Below are 26,307 nucleotides of genomic sequence, written 5' to 3'. Positions count from 1 at the left end.
AAATTGGCCAAAAGAAGAACAGAAACATGCAATCCCCTGTGATTATTTTTTAATAGGAAAAATATGTTGATAAAACTTGATGCTGTTCATTTCCCAGATCCGTTAAGCTATGGGGTCCCTGCACGGACAGCCAACAAATGCTCCATGGTTCCAAATGCTTTAGTACAACAAAGAGGAATGTCACGGGCCCTGTGACCTCAGCTCTCACTGCTCCCAATACATCACTTGTGTGGTTAAATAAATGTTCCTGCTGCTATCTTTTAAAGCATGAAATCTGTATTTGTGTAATGGACTGATAACATCAAATTTAGAAGATAATAATTATTAGCAGATGATCACATCACAGAGGATGTGAGATGATATATGTGGAAACTTGAAAGCAAGTTAACTCTAAATTTATTGTTTACCAGTTTGAGAACTCCCGCCTGTTAGAAATGTCCTGGCTTGCTATTTCTCCAGGTGCCATCCTGGAAGACTCCTTGATCCTCCCATGTTCTTTATCCAGGCTTTTGTGGAAACCAAAGATGCTGCCTGTGTCAAGTTCTCTGCTGGCTGTTGTGAACACAGGATCTCATTTGTCACTTCCCAGTCACGTTGTTACCTTCCTGTTTCACAGACTGGAAAGCCATGATGTTGAGTTATGAGATTGAAAGCAGTAGAGCCTCTAGTCAGATGCTGTTGGCTTCTGAGGTCATCACACAGGGCATGGATTTGCAAGCAAACAAAGGATTAAGACGGTTAAGCAACTGAAGCTAGTTGAGCTCCTAGACAAACCATGGTGAGTTCTCTTGGTGGTCACTCAGGGCCAGGGGCTAGTGAATGAGAAATTTCTCAGTAAAGAATGATATGCCTGGTTTTAATAAATGCAGTAGGGATACCACGTTGAGCTCAGCAGGACTGATGAAGAACCAGCTTCTTAAGCATTCAACATGTGTTGGAAAACCATTCCCCCGCAGCCTGGAGGAGGTGGACATTGTGGACACTTTTCCTCTTTAACACATGGGGCGGCTTCAGAAAGGGCTTCATAAACTCAGACTCCACCATCAATCTTTCAGTCTGTTATCAGATTCAACAGAAGATGGGTAACGTCGATACAACTCCAAACTTTGGAGTTTCTCACTTACACCACAGAGGTTTTTACAGGATCCACCCCATTGGATTCATTGCAATGAATTGCCCTTACCACTGGAGAACTCGTTAACTTGATTGCATGGGATACCATTCCTGGCAGAATTTGTCGATATGCACTCTAGTCAGTTGTGGGTCTGCAAGAAACCCTGAGTAAGAAAGGACTGCAAGGTCACCTCGGACCACGTGTGCTGGGGAGAACACTGGTTCGCTTCATTGCTTAGTTTCCCAGCCAGGAGGGTGTCGGCTAACTCTGCCCAGGTATCTGTGATGTCAGCTATTGTGTTTGCTCTTCATCACTGATCCTTTTCAATTAGGACAAGAACAAGTTTCATTTTCTTTTCACTCATTGATGTCGACGATCCACTGCTTCAGTTTCATCTTCATAATCATCTGGTCCCTTCTTAGAATAAATTATACACATGTGTAAGCTGCTGGGGTTTTTTGGACTTTGTCTCTACAAACTTTTTATGAAAGTGTCAGTGATTACATCATTCTCTCCGCTCCTCTCAAACTTCACCATAACTTTGGTCTTTGTCTTTGCTTCAATTGTAGCCAGATTCATATGACTCCAGTATAGGTTTTTGGTTATTGTATTCTGCTTTGTTTTAAGAAATCTTATTCTAAGTGCTCATTAGATCCTGTTCAGACAAGTCCTAACAGGTAATGCGAGTCTATTTTGGTGAAAAAATTGAAGTCTGTGTATGCTTTTTCAGTAAATGTGCATTTTTCTCGACTTTCTTGAAGAACCCTCATATTACAAGTAGCAATCTTAATAAACATATCATTGATAGTATCTCACAAGAAAGAGTTTGAGGAATACCGCAGCAGGAGCCTGTGCAGAGCTTTTCATGGTGGAAAACTCCCAGCTGCAGGAATGCCAGATGACTGAGGGAAGCAAAAAGGAGTGGCCCCCTGTTATCCATCTGACATAGTGACTGCTTGGAATGCTGGGAGAGGAAGCAGAGATGGTTAGATTCTGAATATAATCATAACATTGAAGTCCTATGGTCATGACATATTGTTCTTATTTGTCTTGTGTTTGTGTATGCAAGTATACACAGGGTGTCAATTCCCCCAGTCACTTAGAACTTCTGAACTGGGTTGAGTTGTTAAAATTTGTCTTTTTGCAGAAATAATGGAAAATAAACCTAGGTTGATCATTGATTTGTATGTCACCCTCACCAATTCCATTAAAGTAGTAGGTGCGAGCCAACTGTATTCTGTTTTAAAATGGCGTTTCTGTTCATTCCATGAGCGAGCGTCTCCTTAAGAGTGTACGGAATGCTCACGGATCCTGAAGAAAAGGCATTTGTCATGGGGAAAACTAAGAGGTCCTTCCTTGATGAAATAAAAGTCAACTCCTTAATGAATTTCCATAAAAATATCACCAAAATAATCCTACCTTTTAATTCAGTTTTCTGCAAATCTTTGGAAATACTTTCATCTTATTGTAATTGGAAGTCCCAGTGAACAGCGCTATACGCCTCAATGACCAATAGACCCCCCCACTCTGGTTTGTGTTATTTGTTCTTGCTCTTTCCAAATTCGTCCTCAGAACACTTGAGCTCTGCACAGCACAATCAGATGTTCTCCAAGGTATATTACATTTAAACATTTTCCTCTTACAGTCAGAGGGATGGAAATAATGCGTGGTAGTCTTGGCTGAAGGTCACTCAGTTCAGTTATACTGAGAAATAGCCTTCCCCCAACACACACACACACACACACACACACACACACACACACACACACACACACATCCCCATTTAACTCAAAGCAATTTCTCTTCTCCTTGCACCATATTTGTCAGAAAAATAAAATGTGTGAATTCTTGACTTGCACTCTAAGAATTTAAGGGCGTTATTGTGAGAAAATAAAATAAATAGGTGAATATTCTCATTTGAGCCGTAAGTTTATGGAGGCACAAATGCCCACAAATCATAGATTCTGCAATAAAGAAGGCTCAGTGATCGCACTGATTATCCCATCCTCGTGAGCTTATCTCAGTGTTGGAAAGAAAAGAAGGCTGGAAGTAATGTGTGAGGGGAAAAGTCAACTGCAGTTCTCTCTCTCTCTCTCTCTCTCACACACACACACACACACACAGAGTTTTTAGTAAGAAAGCAGGGGAGTATTCATTTGCTTTTCTGCAATCAAAAAAGAAAGAAAACGGAAAAAAAGGCTAGGCTGTTGGCTGATTGAAAGGAATGCATCCAGGAAACCTGGTCAGACTCGGCAGATTCCCTTTTGAGCAGCCATGATGCCCAATACCAGGCTGGAATAAGAAATGCAAGCACCCTCGGGTCTTTCCCCAGGGAAACTCCAAGACATAGGGACCTCCATGCAAGCAAGAGACATAATAAATGTTTATGAAAGAGGTATGAACAAGGGTACTGTAGGTACTCAGGGGAAATTGTTGGTATGGAAGTAGTTGTTACATAGCTTAATGAGATTGTTGATTTTTTTACTTTTTGGGTAAAACATCATAGCCACATTTTTTTTCCAAAACTTTTTTTATATTCCTTTGAAATTTTATGACAAGTAATGGGAGTGGGAAACAGGCAGGAAAATCTTCACCAAGCTCCCAATCCTCGGATTCTGCGCAGAGTGATGTGTGGACGGAGCCTGTCGTGCGGTGTTCTCAGTGTCTTTTCAACTTCGCTGACCAGATCTAAACTCACAACACTGGCTAGTCACTGCAACAGTTGACTTAATCTAAGCCAAGATGTGGATTGCATTCAGTTATTGATACAGATCATTAGCTTGGCACCTGTTGGGGTATGTGCCAAACATTTGAAGGTGGCTTGCAGAGGGTTAGACAGGGAATGAGAATTGGCCTGAAGGCTGAGTACTCCTTTCACAAGCCACCTAGTCACTGGCAAACTCTCTACCTCCCGTGGGAGGTAAGTGCAACTCCAGCCTGTTCAATGGCCTGTGCTGGTGAGAAAGGAGGCACTCAGCCAGCGGAGATAGGAAAGAAGGGATTATGTAAGAGTTCTCTCTCCCTCCATCCCTCTCTCTCACCCATGCTATGTGGTTTTGTATCCAGTTAATGTTGACCTTGTAGAATGACTTCAGTTGCATTCTCTTTTGCACTGCACAGTTGGTGTGTTACTTCTTTCTTAGAGTTTGCAAGTCTCTATTTCACATTCTCAGTCTTCCTCCTAGTTCCTTGAATATGTATGTCTCAAAGTTAGACTGGCTGTCTTAATATTCTGCCACAAAATCTATCAACTGCTATTCATAGCGAAGTGGTAATTGATTGATCTTCCCCTCCCATACTAGGTGTGGGTTTTGTTCTTTGCCTATCTGGTAACTTGGGGTTTGGTGTGTGACCCTATGAATATTACTGTTTGTGGCTGGACACTCTTCTGTGCTTGTGTAGCTTCTTCACACACATTTGCTGACATTTTCTCAACCTGAGAGGGGATGTCTACATATCTTAGGAGTTTTGTTTTCCTTGGGCAGTCCTCTCCTGGGGTAGAACTGCATTCGTGTTGGTATCCACAGCCCAGCCCTCTGCTCTCTATCTTCCACTTCTGGGCCCCCCACTTCTGTGCCACAGCCCTGGAACCTTCTCCATACTGTGCGTGCCAACACCTGCGTGGCCACCCATGTTTCCCTCCACTCTCTGCTGGTGGATTTGGTTGCCTAAAATCCAACGTCTTAAGAACTGTGGCTTCACACATTGCTGGTTATTCTGGTGTTTCTGTGACTTCTGGCGGGAAGCAGAGTTTCTCTGTGACAATGCGTCTGAGTCCAGTAAGTCCTTTCTGGTAGCTTTCTTGCTGGCTCCCACTGCCAGGAGTTCCGGAGCTTCCTGTCTCTGCTCTGCTGGTCACAAGCTCCTGGGGTCCTGAGCTGATGGTCCTGCGTGCAGTTGTGTGTTTGGGCCTTTGCAAGCACATTAGCATTGCTTTCCTCTTTTATGCAGAGCAACTTTCTTCTATCTCAGCATGCCAAGATTAGTCACTGGAAGAGATCCTGAGCATGCATGGGGAAGCCACAAGTATTCCCATATGTGAACACGTTTTGTTTATATATTCAGCTGCTGTTGAAATTACTTTAAAGTTAATTTGTATTTTGTACTGAGCATATGGTATCGAAGTTCCACCTTCCCATCTCTGCTTCACTTTGGATCTATGGAATATGAGTCATCTTAGATTTTTCAAAGAAAAACAGAGAAGACATGAGGCCTCACATAACCACCTGAATCTGTTCCTAAATGTATACAGATTTCTGCTTGAATCGGCTTATCTGTGGCTTTATGATATGATTTCCCTGATACAAGGAGTGGTGCTGTGCTCGTGTCGGTAATGTGATTAGGATGAAATTCTTGCTTTTGACAAGCTTGCACTGTGTCAGTGGAAGTGAATCACAAATAGATGATTAAAGTCCACTGAAATGCACGCTCGGATCCTCCAAACAGATGTGTGAGATAATAAGATGGGGAGGAGAGAGGGATCAAGGGGCTGGACGTGAAGACCGACCTGGCTGAGAGGAAACAGGGCCTGCGGAGCCTCGACTTTCCAACTGAACATTGAAGTGGATGGTTTTCTCACTGCTGCCAAAGACAGGGAACGCTTGAGAGACTTATTTGTAGTTGTTTAACATTGCTTAAGGAATTGTTCTTACTAATATTTTCCACCAGAATTTTAAGAAATGTATCTGGAAAAATAATAGCAATTAATTTTTTAAAATCCCTTCTAAAAGAAATAGTTTGTTACAGACTACAGTGTTCAAGTTCTGTTCAATGCTAGATCATGATGGACACAGTTAGCCAGGAAATTCTAGCATCCAGGTTCAGTTAAGCCACGTAAGCGACCTCGGTTGAATTGAATTCCTGCATAAATTTCGTTATTAATATAAAACAGATTGGCCACAGCACTTCTCAGGCTTTCATGTCTTGAAACTTTAGACCAGGACATCACAATCCAAGCTCACGCAGCAGCTAATAGGAGCCATCCTGCAGCTCGTGTGAAGGAAGAGTAAGGAGGCTGACATCAAATGAGCCTCAGTGAGCCTCTCACCATGAGCTGTGCCCCGCCCTGGGACAGGTGACACCCTGGCCTCTGGGACCAATACATGGGGGCAACCAGACAGCTCTCCAACATGTCAGCCTTTCACAGATCCCAAAGATAAACTCCTTCTCATAAAGAAGGTGCCTTTCCTGGCAGGAGGACTAAGAACTGTGCAGAGTAACTGCTAGCTGTGTTCAGTAGGATTCCAGGTCCTCATGTCTTATAGATAATGTTGCCCCTGTTAGTGCTAAAACCCCTCCCCTTGACAGCCTAGGTCCCCCACCTAAGTGTGCTCTGAGTCCATGCAGCCAGCTCCTAGACACTTGGCCAGTCGTGCTGGGTAGCGTTACCAGGAAGAGGAGAGTGGTGCATGGCATCTCCAAAGTTCTCCCACAGACAGAGGCCAAAGACTTTCTGTAGCCCTGCCTCCCGATCTCCAAGCCAAGTGGAAAAGAGCATACACGTGTCGTGTGCAGCTTCCCACAGGTAGATTTAGGGTGGTTATTGGGGCGATTCTTTCCCTTTTAGAAGGCATCCAATAGATGTTCTAATAGAAGATGCTATAAACAAAGGAAAATGAAGGCATTTATCTTTTTAGTGCTTGTTGGCATGGAGAGCATTTAATCACATAGGCGGTGATGATTCCTCATATTTGTTGTTAAAATTGTGAAGTCACAATCATGAAGAACTGCTGAATATTGACCATTGTAAAGAAGAAACTGAAAATGGATTTTGAATCAGGAAATCTGATTTGAATACTTGGAGCAGTAATGAAATCAAAGTTGCTGAGGCATTCTAAGAGATACCGATGGCTTGGACACACTGTACTTTATTTTCTGCTAGAAAGTTGCTACTATGATTTTTCAGGGGTTGAGTTAAGGCATAAACCCACAGGAACAGACAGAAAATGGAGAAGAACTGTGTATTATTTAGAGCAGAATCTAGAAACATACCTCAGAAAAGGGAGTTCAAATCCAGCAGAGGAACATTCCGCACATGTTGTCTAAGGCATGAACTCCGGTGGGAGCTTAGGAAGCCTGTGCTGAGGTTGGGGGATTTAAGTTGCAGGTATGTTTCCACCATTCCCAAGCTGATAGGTGTGCGTTCCCTGTGCCCTAAATGCTTGTGCAAGTGCTGTGGTGTGTATCACAGCTGCCTGCCTTCATGGAGTCTGCATTCAGAGCAGCCCAGCACAGGTGCTCCTAAGTGACTAGAGAACCCTAGGCACCTCACCTCCCCTGGACTTGGCTCCTTGACATCACTACATTCACATTGGCACAACCAGTTACTGGAACAATGGACATATTCTAGGCGATTCCTTTGGAAGAGGACGCTAATGGGTATGGTTCTTTGGACATCATCGTGTGCCTTTTCACAATACTCATTTTGCTTTGTGCTCCTTCACAGATAAATAAATTCTGTCTGGGAGTATTGCCACACATGTAATCCTATGAATCCTACCATCTGCTCTCAGAACCCCAAAATGGTTTTGGGGGCCCCCCAGCACATGCAGTTAGCATTATTTCATTCACACTCCAGATCCCAGAGACCCCAACAATGAGCAGTCTTCATTCTGCTACTCAAGAAATTGTCAGGCCCCCTGACCTCTCAGCCAAATCTGCTATGCTCAGGGAAGCCAGGGAGTTTATTGTGTGGGAAGGGATGCAGAGTGTTCAGGCTCTGAGTATTGGGCTTGTGGAAAGGGCTTAGGAAATAGACTAGGCAAAGTGAGAGTGACTGCGATTGGCTTCCCGGAGCCCGGCCCTCCTCCCCATCTGGCTCCTGATCCCTGCTGGCCCAGCCCTGGAGGAGTCCCTGGAGGGTCCTGAAGAGCCCGAGTGTGTCATGGATTGTGGCTTTCCCTTGCACCAAGAACAGCCATGTTGCCAAGTGGTAGACCCACATACCTTTGCCTCACCTCTGTTTAGTTTTGTCTCTGAAACTATTTATACTTCTTGTCAAATCAGGAGTGCTCCAGGCAGATTTCTATCGCCGTACTCCTAAATGCCACCCTCTGTGGCTGCACGTAGCATGCCTACTCAGAACCCTCCTGGCTGTGGTTACAGGGAATGGGGGTGGGGGGTAAGGGAGAGGAAAGGGAAAGTGACTAGGGAACTGTGGGGAGAGCATTTGTAGACTAAACAAATCCACACTTCGTGTCCTCGTGAGGTTACTCAGCCACTTGAGGGTTTTGAGTCTGACCCTAAGGCTTATGATAAGGCTTTCATCTTAAACTGAGTGCCATGCAGTCCACAAGCAAATTTAGTTCCATCCATTGAGTCTTTTAAACACAGTAGTTGATATGAACATCAGAATAAACCAATGCTGTTGGTACCATATTAAGTGAGAGGAAGACAATTTTCTTGGAATCGCCTTTGTTTTTACTTAGATTTGGCATTTATTGTCCACATTGCTTGCATACAAGAAATCGTGCCGATTGCTCTGAGGCACCGCACAGTGATCACGGGGCCTGGTGCCTCCCTGAATATGAACAGTGTTTCATTTGTAGGGCAGCCCCTGGATGTCTTGCATGTGACTCTTTAGGGATGCCTCTTAGTGAGGCACGCTGTGCACTTCCTCTTCCAGGAGTACCAGTCTTGTAACACCAATGCCTGCCCCGAGCTGAAGAAGACCACACCCTGGACACCCTGGACGCCCGTCAACATCTCTGACAATGGCGGCCACTATGAGCAGCGTTTCCGGTACACGTGCAAAGCCCGCCTGCCCGACCCAAATTTGCTGGAAGTGGGAAGGCAGAGAATTGAGATGCGGTACTGCTCGAGCGACGGGACCAGCGGCTGCTCCACGGACGGTGAGTGGTGACTCTGTGGGGACTGGGCCGTACTCAGGGAGGTACTTCCTGAAAACCTCAACAGGTGCCTGGAACTCAGTCCTGGATACACCGTGTTCTTTAGCTGTACAGATATTCCTATGGTGGCGTTAATTTGTATGTTAGATACGGCAAGAGGCTGCAGAGAGAGAAAGAGGTATCTTCCATCTGCTGGTTAACTCTGAAAATGGCAACAACAGGGGCTGAGTCAGGTCAAAGCCAACCCTCCGGGTCGCCCATGTGGTGGCAGGTGCCAACTTAGGTGACCATCTTCATTGCTGCTCCCACACATTAGCAGATACCTGTCCCAGAAGGCGAGCAGCCGGTGCACACCAGTACACTTTAGGACGCTACCATCTCAGGTGGTAATTTAACCCACTGCACCGCAGCACCAGCAAACAGAAAGTTTCAAAACAGGCCATCTTATTTCTCATGACATCAAAGTGTGAAAGAGCGAATACATGATGTTATTTCTCCATCACTAACTGCACTCTCCTTTGAATTTATATCTTACATTCCTTCCAGTCTCAGATATATGTATATGATGTTGTAGAAGTTAATCACATGAACTGGGAAAACTTGAATACCCATGTTTAGAAGAGATTGTATGTCTCCAAAATCACCATCCTCTGTGTTAATGACCTTAGGGCCTAATGCCCAACTCATTGGGCCTTGGTGCCAAGAATACAAACTTGGACTTGTATGCCTCTGGCCACACTGCATTGATCATTCTGCATTGATACCACAAAGTGCAGGTGGATCACAGAAAAGAGGCTGTGTAACGGAGAATGTCCCAGTGCATGGTCCGGTTGTCCTAAGGACGCAGATCTGGGGACTCCCCTCGTCCCTGACTGCCTGTGTGCAGGCTCTGGGAGGCAGCTGACCATGGCTCAGGAGTTAGATCCCTGCAGCCTGTGTGGGATACCTGGATTATATTCTCTGAGCATGGTTTCCCCTTGGCCCAACCTTGGTCCAGCCCCATCCACTTCAAGCACTGGGAGTGTGCACAGAGGATGGGAACTAGCTATAAACCTAAGATGTACTAAGTGTGTAAGGACTTTAACCACATTCTCAAATCAAATTGTTATTTACACTCTTATTGTGTGTTCATTCCAGCAAAACAGGCTGGGGTTACAAGAGCGACGGTCACTCAGCAGCAGTTTTTTGGCTTCTCGGCTATGGAAAGGGCTCAGCTCGGTGTGAGAGATGAGGGCATGGGGCAGCTGACGCCCTGAGCAAATCATGGCTGGCAGTCACACTGGCAGCCCCTAACACGACCCCACTCTGGCTGCTTCCCCCACAGGGCTCTCGGGTGATTTCCTGCGAGCTGGACGGTACTCTGCACACACCGTCAACGGGGCGTGGTCAGCCTGGACGTCGTGGTCCCAGTGCAGCCGCGACTGCAGCAGGGGCATTCGGAACCGGAAGCGCGTCTGCAATAACCCTGAACCCAAGTACGGGGGGATGCCTTGCCTCGGCCCCGCCCTGGAGTACCAGGAGTGCAACATCTTGCCCTGTCCAGGTGAGAGGATTGCGTCATCTGGACGAGACCTGGGCCATCAAAGGCCGCTCCAGGCCTCCTGGGTCTAGCTGGCAGCTGTCTCTTCCCACGGAGCCTGCCCAAGTGCTCCTTGTCTAGCTCATCCTCCTGAGTCTACCTTGTGGGTCTGCCTCCCAATACTTTGCTTTTCCTCTCCCCAAATTCCCAGACAAGCAGAGAGCACCTCACGTGAGGCCAGGGACTCATGGGGTGACCTCGCTCGCAGCAGGGTCCCACGTGGGCCTGGCACTCACCGGAAGCCCTCCTTGAATGGGTTATGGTGTGGCAGAGCAGTGTCTGTTACTCCACCTTCCTTTCACTGTTTCTCTGCCGGCATTTCTTGCAGCGTCACTGAGCACGGTTCACAGGGGTTAGGCCTCCCGCGAAACTACTGAGTAACTGACGCTAGAGCACAGTGTCACACCACCCCCTGGAGCCATGCCAGCCACACCAAGCAGCCAGGCTGTGTCTTAAGTGACAGACAAGAGTTGGTTAAGCAGACAAAACACAGTAGGAAGTAAGACATTCCACACATCAGGCACAGCGTTTGAAAGCACAGGATCTTAGGCATCTTTTCCAGCAGGCATGAACACCTCTCTAATTTCCTTGGGCAAGATGGTTGCAGGAGGTGCTCAACAAGTGTATGTTGGGTGGTGCTGGACTGACGGATGGATGGATGGGTGTATGCATGCATAAACATGTATGTAAGACTAAAACCGCACCATTTTCTGCTCCATGGCCAGGACTCCTGACAATGTCCCACTTCTTACAGTTGCCCTCCTCCTAGGGTCTGTCTGCCTGAATTCCTCCACCCTCGGGAGACGACTCCTGATCCCCCAGCTTTCCCAGTCACGCTGTGGCTGGGAAAGGTCACGGGACTGTTCTTTCCCACAGCCCGAGGAAGGATTCCTTCCCTGGGGGGGGAGGGGTAGGCGGGAGCCTGTGGGCGACATCAGTGGCTTCTGACTTTGCCCTAAGCTGCAGTAAGGGCCGGTGCCTGGGAACTCAGGGTGCCTTGCCCTCTCGTCTCCCCTGGCTCCACTCCATCCCTGGTGGCTTCTGCAAGAAAGTGCAGATTCCTCCTCATGCTTGGATGCTGCCTTGATTGGTGAGTGTGCAGGTCTCACACACCCATCCCTCTCTAGAGTGAGACTGTTGGTTGTTTTTATTTGAGCAGATTGGTATTCTGTGTGTATAACCTTAATGTCTGGAAATAGCCATGTTCTCATTTTCTTGATAAAAGGCAAGATTCCTTGGAGTGTTGGAGAGTTATTCAGAGTGGGCAAGCTCAGGGTTCAGTGGTGCAAGTGCTGGGCCTCTCTCCAGCCTTCTGGAAAGTTCCTCGATGGGTGACAGTGCAGCTTGGCGGGGGGTGAGCAGGACACACGACACAGTATGGCATCAGGAGCCAGCCAGGGCTGCTTCTCCCTCATCGAGGACTGTCCAGTCCTTGTGGAGTTACACTTCTTCAACCATGTGGTGCTGATAGGTAGATGATTACAAATGGGCAGTGTGGGTTTTTCCCCAGGTTTCATTATAATTAAGTCTGACAGTAAATCTAAACAGCACAAATGTAAAAACAAAGGTGAAGTGCATGGTAGGCTGCAGTGAGGCTCCAGTGTCAGGGCCAGGCTGAAATGATCATCTTGGCTCCTCTGATTCTCTCACTGGGGGCGGCACCTAGGTTTCCTCCAGTGTCGGACACACCTGCTCTTCTTGCTTCCTTTCCCCTCACTGTGTCTCATGACACACCTGCTCCCCCTGCTTCTCTCCCTTCCCCGTGCTGCATCTGATGATGCTCTAGAGCCCTTACATCTCGACCACCGATGTAAGAAAGCAGGTAGGTTTGTTGTTGAGTGATATCCAAATACAATGAAGGCACTCTTCTATTGTACTTAGAGCACATTGATCTTGACGCAATAAGCAAACTTGTTTTTAATGTAACCTAAGATGTTCCATTTGTTCTCCTACTTTTTTATTTATATGAAGTGAACAAATTGCCCTTATTTCAGGGTACAGATTTAGGAGTGTAGTGGTACTGCCATCCTGCCCACCCCCCTTCTGCCCACATGCCCCAGCGCCATCCTGCTTCTTGATGTGTTTTCTCGCCTCTGATGTGTACAATGCCATATGTTCATTTCACTTTACTATCACAGGCTTAGCACTCCATTAGGTAAAGACATCAAGATATTGTGGTTAGGGAAAAAAAAAAAGACCATCTACTGCAGAGTACAACTAGAGCGATAATCACATCCCAGGATGTCAAGCTCGCTCATGTAAATTACACTCTTGATACTCTGTGTAGTAGTGAACCGGGAGGACAAGGTGTTCCGTCTCTTTATCCTGCAGACAGTGGTGAGGGAGAAGGAGCCAGGTGAATCTGGTGGCAAGGTTGACTCTGAGTCAAAAGGAGGAACTGTGGCAGGGGTGTGTTCTACAGACGATGTTCTCTGCATACCATGTTCGCCTGCTCGGTGGCTGTTAGGTAGTGCCTGTTCCTGAGCCTGGCTCATTTGCACAGAACAGACAATGATTTCCCTCTGTCTGCTGGCGATTGGAAAGTTCCAGAACTTGGGTACTGACATCCAGCATCATTTATCCCATGGCCAGAGGTGAAAGGGCAGGGGCAAGGGTGGGCCTTGTTACAATTTGCTCTTGTTACAAATCCACTCCTGGTAAAACTACGCCCACTCCAGGGCAGCAGCTCATGCCATGGCTGCCTCTCCCAAGGCCAACCTGGCAACACTGTTGCATTGGAGATTAAATCCTCAATGCTTGATTGAGGTGGACACTTTCAAAACAGAACAGGCAGCTGTGGGTGCAACAAGTGTGTCCCTAAAGGCAATGGAATAAGAACTGCTGGAATCTCACTATAGTCTTGTGGGCTGGACCCCAAGGTGAGAACCCTTCAGCCACGGGTTTCCCTCACACACGGTCCTTTATTCACACAAGAGCTGTCTGTCCTTTCTATCACAAGACACGTGATTCTGCATCGGGGGACTCTGCATCGGGGAAGCTTGGTAAGATAGGGATTAGGCACTGGGCTGTGCACGTCAGCCTCCAGCGGTGAGAGCTTGCACAATGAGTGTGCACGAGCACCTGCAGTCCTCTGGCTGGGTTGTTGCTGTTTGGGTTGTTGCTATGGAAACACTGAACGTGAGTTACCCCCCTTCACAAGTGTTGAAGTGCTTGTACTGTGGGTAGTGTTGCCAGTACCTACTTCTCTAAACCAGCTTAATGGGAGTGTGACACAGTAGAACAGCCCACACTCCTGGCGACCACCATGTTTCTCTGAATTTGATGTCTTTAGATAGCTCAGGCAAGTAGAATAATGTGGATATTTGTCTATGATTAGCTGGTTTCTCTTAGAGCCCTTTTCTGGGTTTATCTATGGTATTCCACAAGTTAATCTTCCATAAGGTTGAATAATGTTCTGTTACATGTGCCTGCTAATTTTTTAAAATCCATTCACTTGTTGATGAACACAGGCATTCCTGTGTGTTGGCTGTGTTCAGCAGCACAGTATGCAGGAAGCCTGGGGCTCCTGAGGCCACTTCTTCTGGATACAGAGCCGGCTGTGGGATCACAGATAGCATAATAACTCTCCCCTAGCTGCTGTTCTTTCATCCCTCCCTCCACTCTTCTCTCTCAAAGCTGCACCGGTTCTGCATCCTCACCAGTGGCGCCCAGGGGTCTAGTTTCCCTGCACCCTTGCCAGTACGCTCCCTGTGTCTGATAGCAGCCGTGCCGTGGGGGAGGGGACACTGTATGATTTGCCTTTCCTTGGGGACTGCTGATCCTGAGTATCTTTGCTTTTAATTTGTTCATTTTTACTGGAAAGACAGATAGGCAGAGAGAAGAGAGGAAGATCCGTTGCTGATTCACTCCCCAGGTGGCCACAACAGCTGGAGCTGAGCCAATCCGAAGCCAGCACCCAGGAACCTCCTCCAGGTCTCCCACATGGGTGCAGGATCCCAAGGCTTTGGGCTGTCCCAAACTGTTTGCTTTCCCAGGCCACAAGCAGGGAGCTGGATGGGAAGCTGGGCTGATGGAATTAGAACCAGCACCCATATGGGATCCCGGTGCATGCAAGGCAAGGGCCCTAGCCACTAGGCTACCGCACTGGGCCCAGATACTGAGCATCTTTTCACATGCCTTCTTTCACCCTCCTGTTGACTGTCCATCTGAAAGTTCATTATGCCACTCACACAGAAGCCAGGTTTGTGCAGAGCCTGGCATTGGTCCTGAGTGAGGCTTCAGCACAGTCCAGAGGCCATGCTGGACACCCTGAGTCCCAGGCTGCCTAGTCTACATGCAGACAGCCAAGCCTATGACACCTGCTATTCTAAGACACTGGGAGTTAGCTTTGCCCCAGTGCATGTGCAAGGACCTCTCACCCCCACCCAAAGAACAAGTTTCCACTCAGATTACAACAGAAAGCAAATATTTCATTCACCTAGTGTAGCTATGAGAGAATTTTTGAGAATTTTACCATTCCAGGCACACAGGAGCCAGTTCTGTTTTTAATTTTTACTTCAGCCATTTTCAGATATTTGATTGATCCCGGTTACTTTCTGCTGTAGCTTAGTAACTGTGAGGGAAAATGGTGTTAATTTCTTTAAGTTTATATAAAATTTCAAAATATAAGTCACAACATTTCTATTTAGGGTGTAAGCTCCATTTTTAAACTCGAATAAAATACTATTATTTGCTTTTACTATTTGCAAAGTCAAATATTACCATAAAGATAATGATTTTCCTTCTAAAAATACTTTTTTATCTATGCCTATATCTAAAAAAATAGTCCATAAAGATGTATCCTCGTGGGTGTTTCCAGTGCCATTTAACTTACTCCGACCAAAGCAGCCTTGTGTCCTGAATGGTCTGGGCATTCCCTCTGACCCTGGCCTTTGTTTCTTTGGGGCATGGAAAAAAATAAAATCTACATATAAGGTGAGTCGCTCATCAGCTTCCTTTAGCTGACCATGGTCGTGGTTGCGTTTGTCCCCTGATTAGGACTGAGTGCCTTCCTTCATCATGGCCTCTAGTTTTGCTTGAACTCAGACAAAAGACAGTGGGGCTGGCCAGCCAGAAGAGGACCCTGGCTGGCATTTGGAAAATGCTGTAAACTCCTGCCAACATGAGGCTCTGTCTTGGCGGTGTCAGCGAGCGCAGTCCAAAGCCTTGTAGTGCCCAGCTCCCAAGGAGCCAGCTGCCTCCACCAGCTGGGAGCCTGGGCTGCCGATGCCAGGAGCCCAGCCTGGAGGAGAAAACATAAGAATGTGAACAAATGCAGAGGGTGCTGGGTCAGGAGTAGTCACAGAAACACAGTGGTCCAGGAAACTGCCCAGTGTTCACGGTGCAAAGCTGCAGCCTCAATCTCGGCCCAAGCCTGACTAACATCATCAGAGTCCTCATGTTAGGGGCTTGAGCACTGAGAGGCCTTTGTGTGTGCTTTGTCAGTGCCTCAGTTTACCGAGTACTCAGAGTTTCCCTGAGTCCCAAGGAGGAGACCGTAATCCAGTGGGTGACTGCTGCTTGGCTTTGCACCTGCGTGGCTAGCTAGACTGTGCCGGAGCACAGGTGAGGTCCTCGCTCCGATACCTACACAGCAGGGCCCGGACTGGGATTTTGTGCCATCCACGGACCTTGTACTCCTGAGAATTTTTTTTTTTAATCTGAAAGAATGGAAGCAGATTTTTGAACGTGCAGTGAAGCAGCTGCAAAATTGCATCCCTCACAAATGGGGAAACCTCAATGTCATCTCCATGGCCAGTGGCCCCGTGGAGACGGCACCAATGTGTGTCTGTAGTGCATATTCCACCTGCAGCTGCATCAGATTGGTTACGTATGGGTCTCAGCAGTGCTGCCACTTTGTGTCTTTCTCCAGTGGATGGCATGTGGTCTTGCTGGTCTTCCTGGTCAAAGTGTTCAGCCACGTGTGGCGGCGGCCACTACATGAGGACCCGATCGTGCACAAATCCAGCCCCTGCCTACGGAGGGGACATCTGCCTGGGGCTGCACACAGAAGAGGCTCTCTGCAACACACAGCCCTGCCCAGGTGAGCTGTGCCTTGCCGATGCTTGGCTTTGCCCAGAATTGCTCCAGATTTGATCATGGGAAACTGCTGACATCATGTCATAGCAAGTACTCAAGGTGGGAAGGAAGTCAGCCCACAGTTCCACAGCAGCCTAGTTTTCATTGTGTCTAGAATGTGGGGCCTTTATCACATCACCACACTGCACTGGAATATCCTCTCTAATTAGGAGATACCCTAATTTGGCCTTGACTTTGCCAATTATCACTGATGATTTATAGGCAGCCCCACTTGCTGTGTTGATGGGGCAGAGAAGTAACAAGGATTTGGAGCCTCCTGCCTGAGTCTGGGGACCTGTGTAAGGGCAAGCACCCACAGCGCTCCCAGAGTCAACCAAATGCCCTCTGCCACTCCCCAGGCTGCGTTCCAAGACTGTTGACTGTTGGTATGGACACAGCTGCTCCACCACTCTGGAGAAACACACTAGGAGTCTACATACACTTACTTACAGCATTGAAATAACATGGTTGTTACAAAACACACATTATATTGACCAAAGACATACCAGTGCTTTTATTCTTACTCCAGTGTGCGTGGTTCACGCAGCCACACCTTATGTACGTACAGAACCAGTAAGCACGTACCGTGAGGTGTCAGGCAGTGTCTGTAACTTGCAGTGTGTCCAGATGGACTTTCTTGGTGATCCTGCCCCATCTCCCTGCAGAGAGCTGGTCCGAGTGGTCAGACTGGACTGTGTGCGATCCATCCGGTGTCCAGATCCGTGCCCGCCAGTGCATCCTCCTCTTCCCTGTGGGCAGCCAGTGTTCCGGAAATGCTACCGAGAGCCGGCCATGCGTGTTCGACTCCAATTTCATCCCAGGTAAGGAAGAGTTGGGAAGCAGTGACCACATCCCCTCCAGCCTTCAGAAGGCACACTGCACAGAGGTCTCAGTGTTCCTCCCTCGAGGCTGTCGTGGCGGTTTGTCCGCTCGCTCATCAGAGTTCATGGCGAGGAGGGTGCAGATGTGCAGTGTCACGAGATGCAACATTGTTGAGCACTTTCTTCAGTCACTTGTTGATCCAAGTATGGTGAGAAGAGTTAGCTTAGAAATGGCAATATGTTATTTGGCTGTTTTAATATTAGGTTACATGCTTTGGCAATGCTGTTTGTGTGCTGTGTGTATGAAAAGCAAATGTTCCTCTTACCCAGGAAAAAAGGTCAGTTGGCCCTTTCGCCTCAGGCTTTCCCGCGTGACGAGGGACAGCTGGGTCCCTGCGCAGTGCCCTGCAGGACAGCACTCTGCGAGAGGACAGCCCACATGGCCTGTGCCCTGTGTGCCTTAAGACTGTCCTGTGGGGAGCTAAGACCCAGTGAGCCTGAAGAAATAATTGTGTTCAGTACTGTGAGCTACATTTTCTTTTTCTCTGTTAATATTTTAGAGATTAACACCAAAACATTGGTGTTAGCCTAAAAGGGCCCTGTGGTCATGCGGGGCATAAAGCAGTAAGCAGTATTTGTAGCTGTTTATTGAATGAGCACTCAAAGCAGGACAGAATACTGACTCCAAACTCCTTGGATAGCATTCCAAACTTGGGAGGCAACCCGCTTAGATACAGGCCGTCGGCCTCTCCCATGGGGCTGCAGGTGCATGTGGTGAGCAGAGGGGCTCCTGTACGGAGTCTTTATTTGGTGATTCCTTTGAGCTGCAGTAAATTGCACCCACCACCTCCACAGCTACCCCAGGCATGTCATTACACTGCTGGTGATGAAAATGTATCCGACACAGAAAGGCTACAGGCAAGTTTGTAACAGGAAGTTATCAGCAGCCCCAGGGACCAAAGTGTCTTTCCTGTGATAATAAATTCCACTTGTTCCCAGGCAAGGTGACTTGACTGAATCCATGGCACAGGAATGTCCAAAACACATACGCAATCAGGATTTTGAAATGTTTACTCACATGAAACTCAAAGTTAGATGTTTTGTAAATGGAACATTCCTCCCATCAACTTTTACATGTTATGATTGCTGTTGTGGTTCCAGAAGTGTCTGTGGCAAGATCCAGCAGTGTGGAAGAAAAGAGATGTGGAGGTAAGTTCTTCCTTTTACATTATTTCTAGTGGATATGCTGATATATTCCTGTCACTTTACTTTCCTGCGTGTTTCTGCTGTTGTACAAAGATGATGTGTCAGGGAAACTCCTGGGTGTGATATCTGAACATGGTTCACCTTGGTTTTTGTTATGGGGATCAGGAATTCTTCTAGCAGTGTCCAGAAACTACATTGCATCCTTGGGAACCGGACAGAAATGCAGATTTCAGGGTTCTATCTCCTTCTATTAAATCGGAACCTCCTTGAGTCAGACCTATCAATCTATGGCTTAATAATCTTTGTGTGGCCTTAACGGGTTCTAAGATTTTGGAAGTGGCTGTAAGTAGATTCTGCCCTGAGCAATAGATACCACATCAACTTGGGTGTAAATGCAAATATGTGGTAGCAAGGCTCCAATTTCCAGCCCCCTGGGCAATTACATTTCACCAGAGCCATTTGTATCAAACAAAGGATTTTTTAAACTTTAGGCAGTCTTGGATATCAGAAACTTTTGGTTCAAGTCCATAAATGTGGGCATGCCCAAAGGGAGAGGCACACTGTGCGGTGACCACTCCATAGTGGACAGCTGGCAGGTGTTGGGATGGCAGCTTGGACACGCTGCTTGGCATGCTTGCACCCCCCATAGGAGTGTCTGGGATACTGAGGCCTCCCTCTGCTTCCTATCCAGCTTCCTGCTCGTGTGCCTGAGTCTCTGCACCCACGTAAGAGACCTGGGTGGAATTCCAGTCCTGGTCACTGTCCATCTTTCATGGGTGAGCCAGGTTTCCGAGGCCATCATCTTCCCATGTGACTGATGGTGTTTAGATGTCCTCTCCTCCCATCATCTATCCAACCAAGGAGTCACAGAGACCTCAGTCCAACAGTCCTTGGCCTGTGCTTATGTCCGTGTGGAATTGGAGCTTCAGGTGTGTGTTTAGATAGCTTTATTGAGCCTTGTCTGATCCATTCTGTCTGTCTGGTGAGCTGTCAGTCTGTTCACACCCTGTATCACTTTGTTTGAAAGGCAGGGTGCAAAGGAGATCTTCCATCCTCTGGTTCACACTCCCCAGAAATCTGTACTGACCGGGACTGGAATTCCCAGGTCTCTTACGTGGGTGCAGAGACTCAGGCACACGAGTAGGAAGCTGGATGGACGCAGAGGCAGGCCTCAGCATCCCAGACACTCCTACAGGGGATGCAAGCATGCCAAGCAGTGTGTCCAAGCTGCCATCCCAACACCTGCCAGCTGTGAGAGCATTAAATTACACAAGGCCCCAGCCCCGTGTGCTTAGAGAGGCAGTGTGTGGGGTTTGATGGAGTTCCGTGACAGAGTTGCTCTGTGGACTTTTACAGCAAGATCAACAGGCACTCGTTCATATCCAAGTAATCACAGCAATAATCAATGTTTTTCAATCACTGTAAAATGCTTTGGGCAAGAGGCATCCTATTTGGACCTTACCTACAAAGCTGCCGAGGTGCAAGGCTTTTATGTGAAATGCTTGCAATGGAGAAGGGAGTTGCAGTTCAGTGTTGCTCAGATCACAGAGGGGTGCCAGGGCGCCTCCACTGTGTATCATGTAACACCCCTGCAGGTGCTGAGGCCGTTCTGCCAAGTTTATCTTCTAGTGAGCAAAGTGGAGATGTGGTTATGCTTTGCAGCTGTGTGTATCAGTGCGGGTCACATTTTGCTACCTGATAATGATGTGAACTAACTACTCAGATTCTGCGCTGGGGACAAGGATACTCTGAGGGATGTGGTCCCTGATCACAGGGAATGGAATTCCAGAAGTGGAATCCCATTTCCCATGGTAAGGGTCCTGGAAGTCCAAGTTGCCAGCAGTCTGGACCAGGAATCACTGCTGAATGCCCCCACCGTGCCCAAGGCTTGGTAACCCTGGGAGCAGTGTCAGTCAGCAGTGGAGTGGTGTTTAATATGATTGATCCATCCACCGGGAGGCCAAGGCAGCTGACTGCCCACTCCTGCCAGCTGGCAGAGGCTGGCAGTGCACCCTCTCCTCAGGGTCTCCCTGGGTTATGCAGGGACAGTCCTTGCAAGGGCATGGAACACCCAGGAGACGAGGCACTCTGGGTGTCTGAAGCCAGCTGTGCCCAACTGCTGCAAAGGCAGAGGCAAATCAAACTCTCATTGCTCTGCAATGCACAGAACTCACCTGTGGAAATAATTAGGCAGCGGATACTGACATGCCAGCATCAGCAGGTAAGACAGCATGCAGATCTGTGTTTAGAACCAAAAGGTGAGAACAGTTACCTAGCCGGAATGTAGGTGGGTGGGGTGGGAGTGAGGAAGGCAATGTACAAGCATGTTTTTCATTTTATTGAGAAATCAGACTTTGTACAATAATTGGCATCAGTTATAACTTATTGACAAAAATGACAGTAGAAAAAAGCAATACTGAAAGAGCCTCACTAAGCAGATTCTAATGAGAATTAACAGGCAGTGCTTTTTCCTATGGAGAAAAATGTGCTCCTGTTAAAATCTTTCGACTTAGCTATTTTTAGTTTTAGGAGACACAGAGACTGTATAACCGCCGTAAAAGTGTCAGCCGCCCCAGCCTCCCTTCGGGTCCTGCAGGTGTAATTCATGTGACTCGTGACACAGCATCTGCATATGGAAACCATCACACACCTTGCGTGTGTGATGACAAAATACGAGCGACCGGTGCAGCTGGACGCATTCATCCGTGCTCGGCGCTGACCGTGGGGAGGCCTCAGAGCCATGGTGCAGGGCGAGAGCTGGTGTGAGGGCGGTGCTGGCTCATCCCAGCCCCGCTCCAGCGTTAGGCTGACGGATCCCGGTGGCTGCTGGACACTTTGTCCAAATGCCACAGGCTGGAGTGGCCTCATGACAAAATCAGGAAAGGGCAAAAATTTGTGAAGCATTTTCATATTTGAGAAGCCTGCAGCATCCCATATGGGTGCTAGGTGTTGTCCTGCTTGCTTGACTCTGCATCTGGCTCTCTACTTAGGGCCTGGGAAAGCAGCAGAGGATGGTGGAAGTCCTCGGCTGCCTGCACACAGTGGAGATCCAGAAAACACTCCCTGGGCTTCGCTCAACCAAAGACTGGCTATTGCAGCCATCTGTGGGTGAACAAGAGGATAGGAGATCTCTCTTTAACTCTGCCTTTCAAATATTCAATATATGCACATACATCCTCACACCGGGCACCTGAAGGGTCAAAGAGTTCATGGGCAATATGTGTGGGGAAAAAACCTGCAGCAAAACCAACTCACCTTTTAACTGTGTCAGGACAAGTCATCAGAAAGTAAGGGCTGTTCCTTGGAAAGGTACAGTAGTAATTGGTGGGGCCAGTCGAGTCTGGGAAAGAAGACAAGCATCTGCACTTTGTAATATTATTTTAAAATGTGCGCATGAGAATGCATGCATCATTAGAACAGCAAGGGCATGACTGGGGCAGTGAGCTCGTAGTACCCTTATTGACAGAATGCACCTGTGCTACATATCCAACACACCCTCCTCGGGGGCGGGAATCCATCATTCCAGGGAGCTCAGGGTGCAGAGGAATGATGCTGTACAGACCTCTGAGCAAGACAGACGCACTGCTGGGGCAGGCAGGTTCCTCTGCTGACGGACATGACCTACAAGAACTGTCCTGTGCGCACGTAGCATGGTGCCCGTGACAGCAGGAAAGAACTGCCATGAGGAGCTTCATTCTGGAACGGGGAGGAGCATGTAGGTGCACATTTTGAATATTTATTTGAAAGGCAGAGTTAGAGAATCTCCATTCTCTTGTTCATCCACAACGGGAAGGGCTTTTCATCCTGTCCTTCCAATGTCCCCGAGTGCTTTTACTGTGGGTGGGAGCAGGTTCCTTGCAAGTGTGGCATCACCGTGATCCTGTTCCCCAGAGTTCAACATGTTCCACATGATTGCCGTGGGCCTCAGCAGCTCCATCCTCGGCTGCCTCCTCACCCTGCTCGTCTACACCTACTGCCAGCGGTACCAGCAGCAATCCCACGATGCTACTGTCATTCACCCTGTCTCGGCTGCCCCACTCAACACCAGCATCACCAACCACATCAACAAACTGGACAAGTATGACTCGGTGGAGGCCATCAAGGTAAGGCTGGCAGGGACGGCTGCAGCCAAGTGTGCACACCAGGCAGGTGACCCTGAGCTGTGAGCCACGCATGGTGGTGCTCACCCCAGGGCAGAAGTGGGGACGCAGTGAGAGGACACTGTTGGCATAACTGCCTTTGCAGCTTAGCTTTGCCTGTGAAAAGATAATCTCATATTGGGTAGATAAGTTTAAGAACAGACCTCAAAACAGCAAGAAATAAGATGCGGGGATATACTGGGTCATTGGTCACTGGCCAGCTTTGCATCTTCCGCCCCCAGTTCATTTGAAAAGGGGTATAGGAGGTGTCCAAAGCTGTCCGTGACTGGGCAGTACGAATTGGGACCAGGGAGTAGCAAGTTCACTCTGGAAATCACTGCCAGGATAGCACCCTGACAAGTGTGGCATTGTGCTAACATTGTCCTCAGTTTTCGTGCAAAGTTGAAGGGCCTTCATTATGCAGGATATGAAGGTGCTCTAACAGGAATAGAGGGATCTGCTTTGGGTATTCCCCCAGTAGGTGAGTACTCCAGGGCTTCATACTGATGTGCTTAATCAGTAGCCATTTCTTTTTGCATTTTAAGGAATCAAGGGTATTAGGCTGTTACAGACCTGCTTCCTGAGTCAGCCCCAACTCTTCCAGCTCGGGAAACTGCCACATCTCCACGCCTGCTGCGCCTTTTGTTGCTCTGTAAATGGAGACAATGAGCATCAAAGGAGGGGACTTACAATGCTCTGAACACTGACTGGGAACATGCAAATTTATATTTGGCATTGTCATATACTTCATTGACGCACAGTGCATCATCTACTCCAGGCTGTCAGCAGGCTTCTAGATTTGCTCTATGTACAGCCTCACTTTTAGCCAACAGCAGTCACTGTCATAATGTGCCTTCACAGGAGGCCAGGCCTGTTGGTAGCTGCAAATGCCTGACCCACTCTTGGCTGCTGCACCCAGCCTCAGCCCCCACATGTATAAAGGAAATTTTCCTGAGCTAAGTTTTGTTAGTTCTGATGTTTTACTGTAAAAGAATGCAGAGAAACTAACCTAACAAAATGCTAAATATTCAATGTCCTTCCCAGGTATACGGAACATCCTTAGCCCTTCTAACTTCAAGGTGTCTGGAGGTCTGTGGCCTCTGCCCTCCACTCCCCGGCCCCCCAAACTCTTACCCAAAGAATGTCAGCACCTCCCCCAGGCAGAATAAGGGTGTGAGGCCCCTGCAGAAGACCTGCCTGAATCCAGAATGGGCTCCACTCCCTCCTCATGCAGTGGCCAGTGGGGGGGACCCCCACCCAGCTGGTTCCCACCCGGTGGCCAGCCTGTGGCCTAAGCAGCAGGGCATTTTGCAGGTGTTGCATTTTCACCCTCTACTCCACATGGTTTAGCTCAGGTAAGGAAAGGCGTGTGGGTCAGATGTGACTGATTTCTAAGCGGTGCAGGAAGCCAGACATTGGAATCTAAAGCACTGAGTTACTGACTTCTGTCAGTGTTCCTGCTGAAGTAGAGGGGAGTGGCCATCTGAGACATTCAGTTGCATATGATAGAAACTAAAGTGCCTATTGCAGTTAGAGCTTGAGATGGCTTTTCAGGATCTAGGTTTTCATTCTCACTTATTTGAAAGGCAGAGGAAGGAAGGATGAGAGTGAGCTGCTATCTGCTGCTTCACTCTGCAGCCACCTGCTGTCGTCGTGGTGGCTGGAACCAGGAACCGCCTCCCACCAGGAAGGCAGGCATTCTACTCCTGAGCCATTGCCTGCCGCTTCCCAGGGTGCACACCAGCAGGACACTGAACTCCAGAGTGGAGCCAGGAGGTGAATCCAAGCACTCAGTTCACACACCCCAAGCAGCTTTTTAAGCCCTGCGCCAAGCACCTACCCAAAAGTAAGGTTTCTAACCACCTGCTTTTCTCAGAAACCCCAGAACATTTAATGGACTGAAAGACGTCCAAAGGAGCTACCTTGCTCCAGCATCAGGCAACTCCTCTGTGAACCAATCAACTGGGGGGAAGCAAGAAAATACATTTGAAATTATGGAGACTTACAAAAAGTGTTCAAATAGAGCTCAGAGTGTCATCATATTCTTGTTGAAATACTGAGTATTCTCAACTTTTTTTTTTTTTTAAATCTTGTACAGGCATTCAACAAGAACAACTTGATCCTAGAGGAAAGGAACAAGTACTTCAATCCACACCTCACCGGGAAGACCTATTCCAATGCCTACTTTACAGATCTCAATAATTACGATGAATATTAACAGCACCTCTATTTTCAGCTTCTTGTAAACCCCCAGTTCCTTAAGGCTGGTGCTCCATGACTGCCCAAATTGCTGAGGATTCAAGATCAAGTTTGAATACATTTCAAGTTTCCTGCCACGAGTGCCCCATTGTTATAAAAAATACGCATCCTTGCAAGCAATGCAGTGCTCCACAGGACATCATCCAAGTGGGGCTGCAACGCCTGACCACCACTGGAGGAGCCGTGCTAGGAGGCATTCTGCTGTGTTTAGCCCATTTCCCCAAAAAGTCATGGTTTTCTTGAGTTTTAAGAAATACAGATGTCCTGTTAACCTTCATAATGTTGTAAGTAAACAGGCACTTTATCTGAGGGCCTTTCTCCCCGAGGGCCATAATAGTTGCATAAATGAAGATGGCGAGTGTGGCCCAGCAGTTTTCTACCTTGGGTCACCCCCCTCCCCAGAGGTCAAGGATGTAGATTTGTGGAAGAATCCCCATTTGGAATGATTCTGACTGGGAAATCCAGAGTTCCCACCTGCACCTGTGTAAAGGGGTTTGCACTGAGCAGAGGGGTGGACGCTCTGCAGGGAGTCACAAAACTCCCCTCACTTCACCTGTGGAAGCCGTGGCATTCCAGGAAGCTCCTCGCCTCGCTGTGCTCCATGGCGGCATCCTCAAGAGCCAGTTTGCCACGTAAGCACTTGTGTAGATTCTTCAGTGTCCCACTGCCTGCGAAGAAAAACCTTGAACATTTACAACACCAGCCAAGGAAAGTGGGAAAAGGACTGAGCCAGGACTGAAAATGACTTCAATTTTCTGAGCTAAAGAATCAAAGAACTGACATTTCATGAAAAGCAGCATTTTTGTTTCTACCTTCTGGATGTAATTAGCATGTGGCGCTTAGCCCCTGCAGGAGTACTAAGTGGACCCCAGGCTGGTTCTCCTTTCCCACACTGAAGCCGCCCCAGTGCCAGCTCCCACTCACTGCCACCAGGCCCCTGAAGCAGCTGGCCCAGCTCTGGTGCCTTGTCCTGTACTGCAGCGCTGCCTTCCTGTCCACCCTGTCCCCCCAAGCCCACTTCTTCCTGCAAGGAGACCACACAAGTCCAAGATGGACCTGGGGTGCCAGGGACACTGAAGCAGGCTTCTCGGAGATGCCTGATCAGCATTTCTGGGAGTCACAAGGCCATTCCCAGAGGATCGTCAGGAAAAAAGGACAGACAACTAGTACAACACACGTGGCATTTGGTCAAATGGATATTGAGATTGCAACTGTTTCCGTGATGCTTTTGGGCATGGTCACAGAGGGCTGGGCAAACACCGAA

General features: G+C 48.0%; 1 protein-coding gene across 1 annotated transcript in view; it reads left to right on the top strand.

Annotated features, from left to right (window-relative positions):
- The window catches only part of SEMA5A (semaphorin 5A), a 199,674-nt gene extending 173,718 nt beyond the window's left edge, over positions 1 to 25,956 (top strand). Inside the window, exons 15-21 of the mRNA XM_040977393.1 lie at positions 8,739 to 8,964; positions 10,286 to 10,504; positions 16,413 to 16,583; positions 17,284 to 17,439; positions 18,601 to 18,648; positions 22,537 to 22,748; positions 24,883 to 25,956. Coding sequence (XP_040833327.1) covers positions 8,739 to 8,964; positions 10,286 to 10,504; positions 16,413 to 16,583; positions 17,284 to 17,439; positions 18,601 to 18,648; positions 22,537 to 22,748; positions 24,883 to 25,002 — 1,152 coding nt within the window. The 3' untranslated portion in view covers positions 25,003 to 25,956. The remainder of the gene's footprint in view (positions 1 to 8,738; positions 8,965 to 10,285; positions 10,505 to 16,412; positions 16,584 to 17,283; positions 17,440 to 18,600; positions 18,649 to 22,536; positions 22,749 to 24,882) is intronic.
- The last annotated feature ends 351 nt before the right edge of the window (positions 25,957 to 26,307 follow it).

Source organism: Ochotona curzoniae, unplaced genomic scaffold (genome assembly GCF_017591425.1).
Source record: "Ochotona curzoniae isolate NIBS_2020 unplaced genomic scaffold, NIBS_Ocur_1.0 contig_2754, whole genome shotgun sequence".
NCBI lineage: Eukaryota > Metazoa > Chordata > Mammalia > Lagomorpha > Ochotonidae > Ochotona > Ochotona curzoniae.
This window is presented reverse-complemented; position numbering and strand designations above follow the sequence as displayed.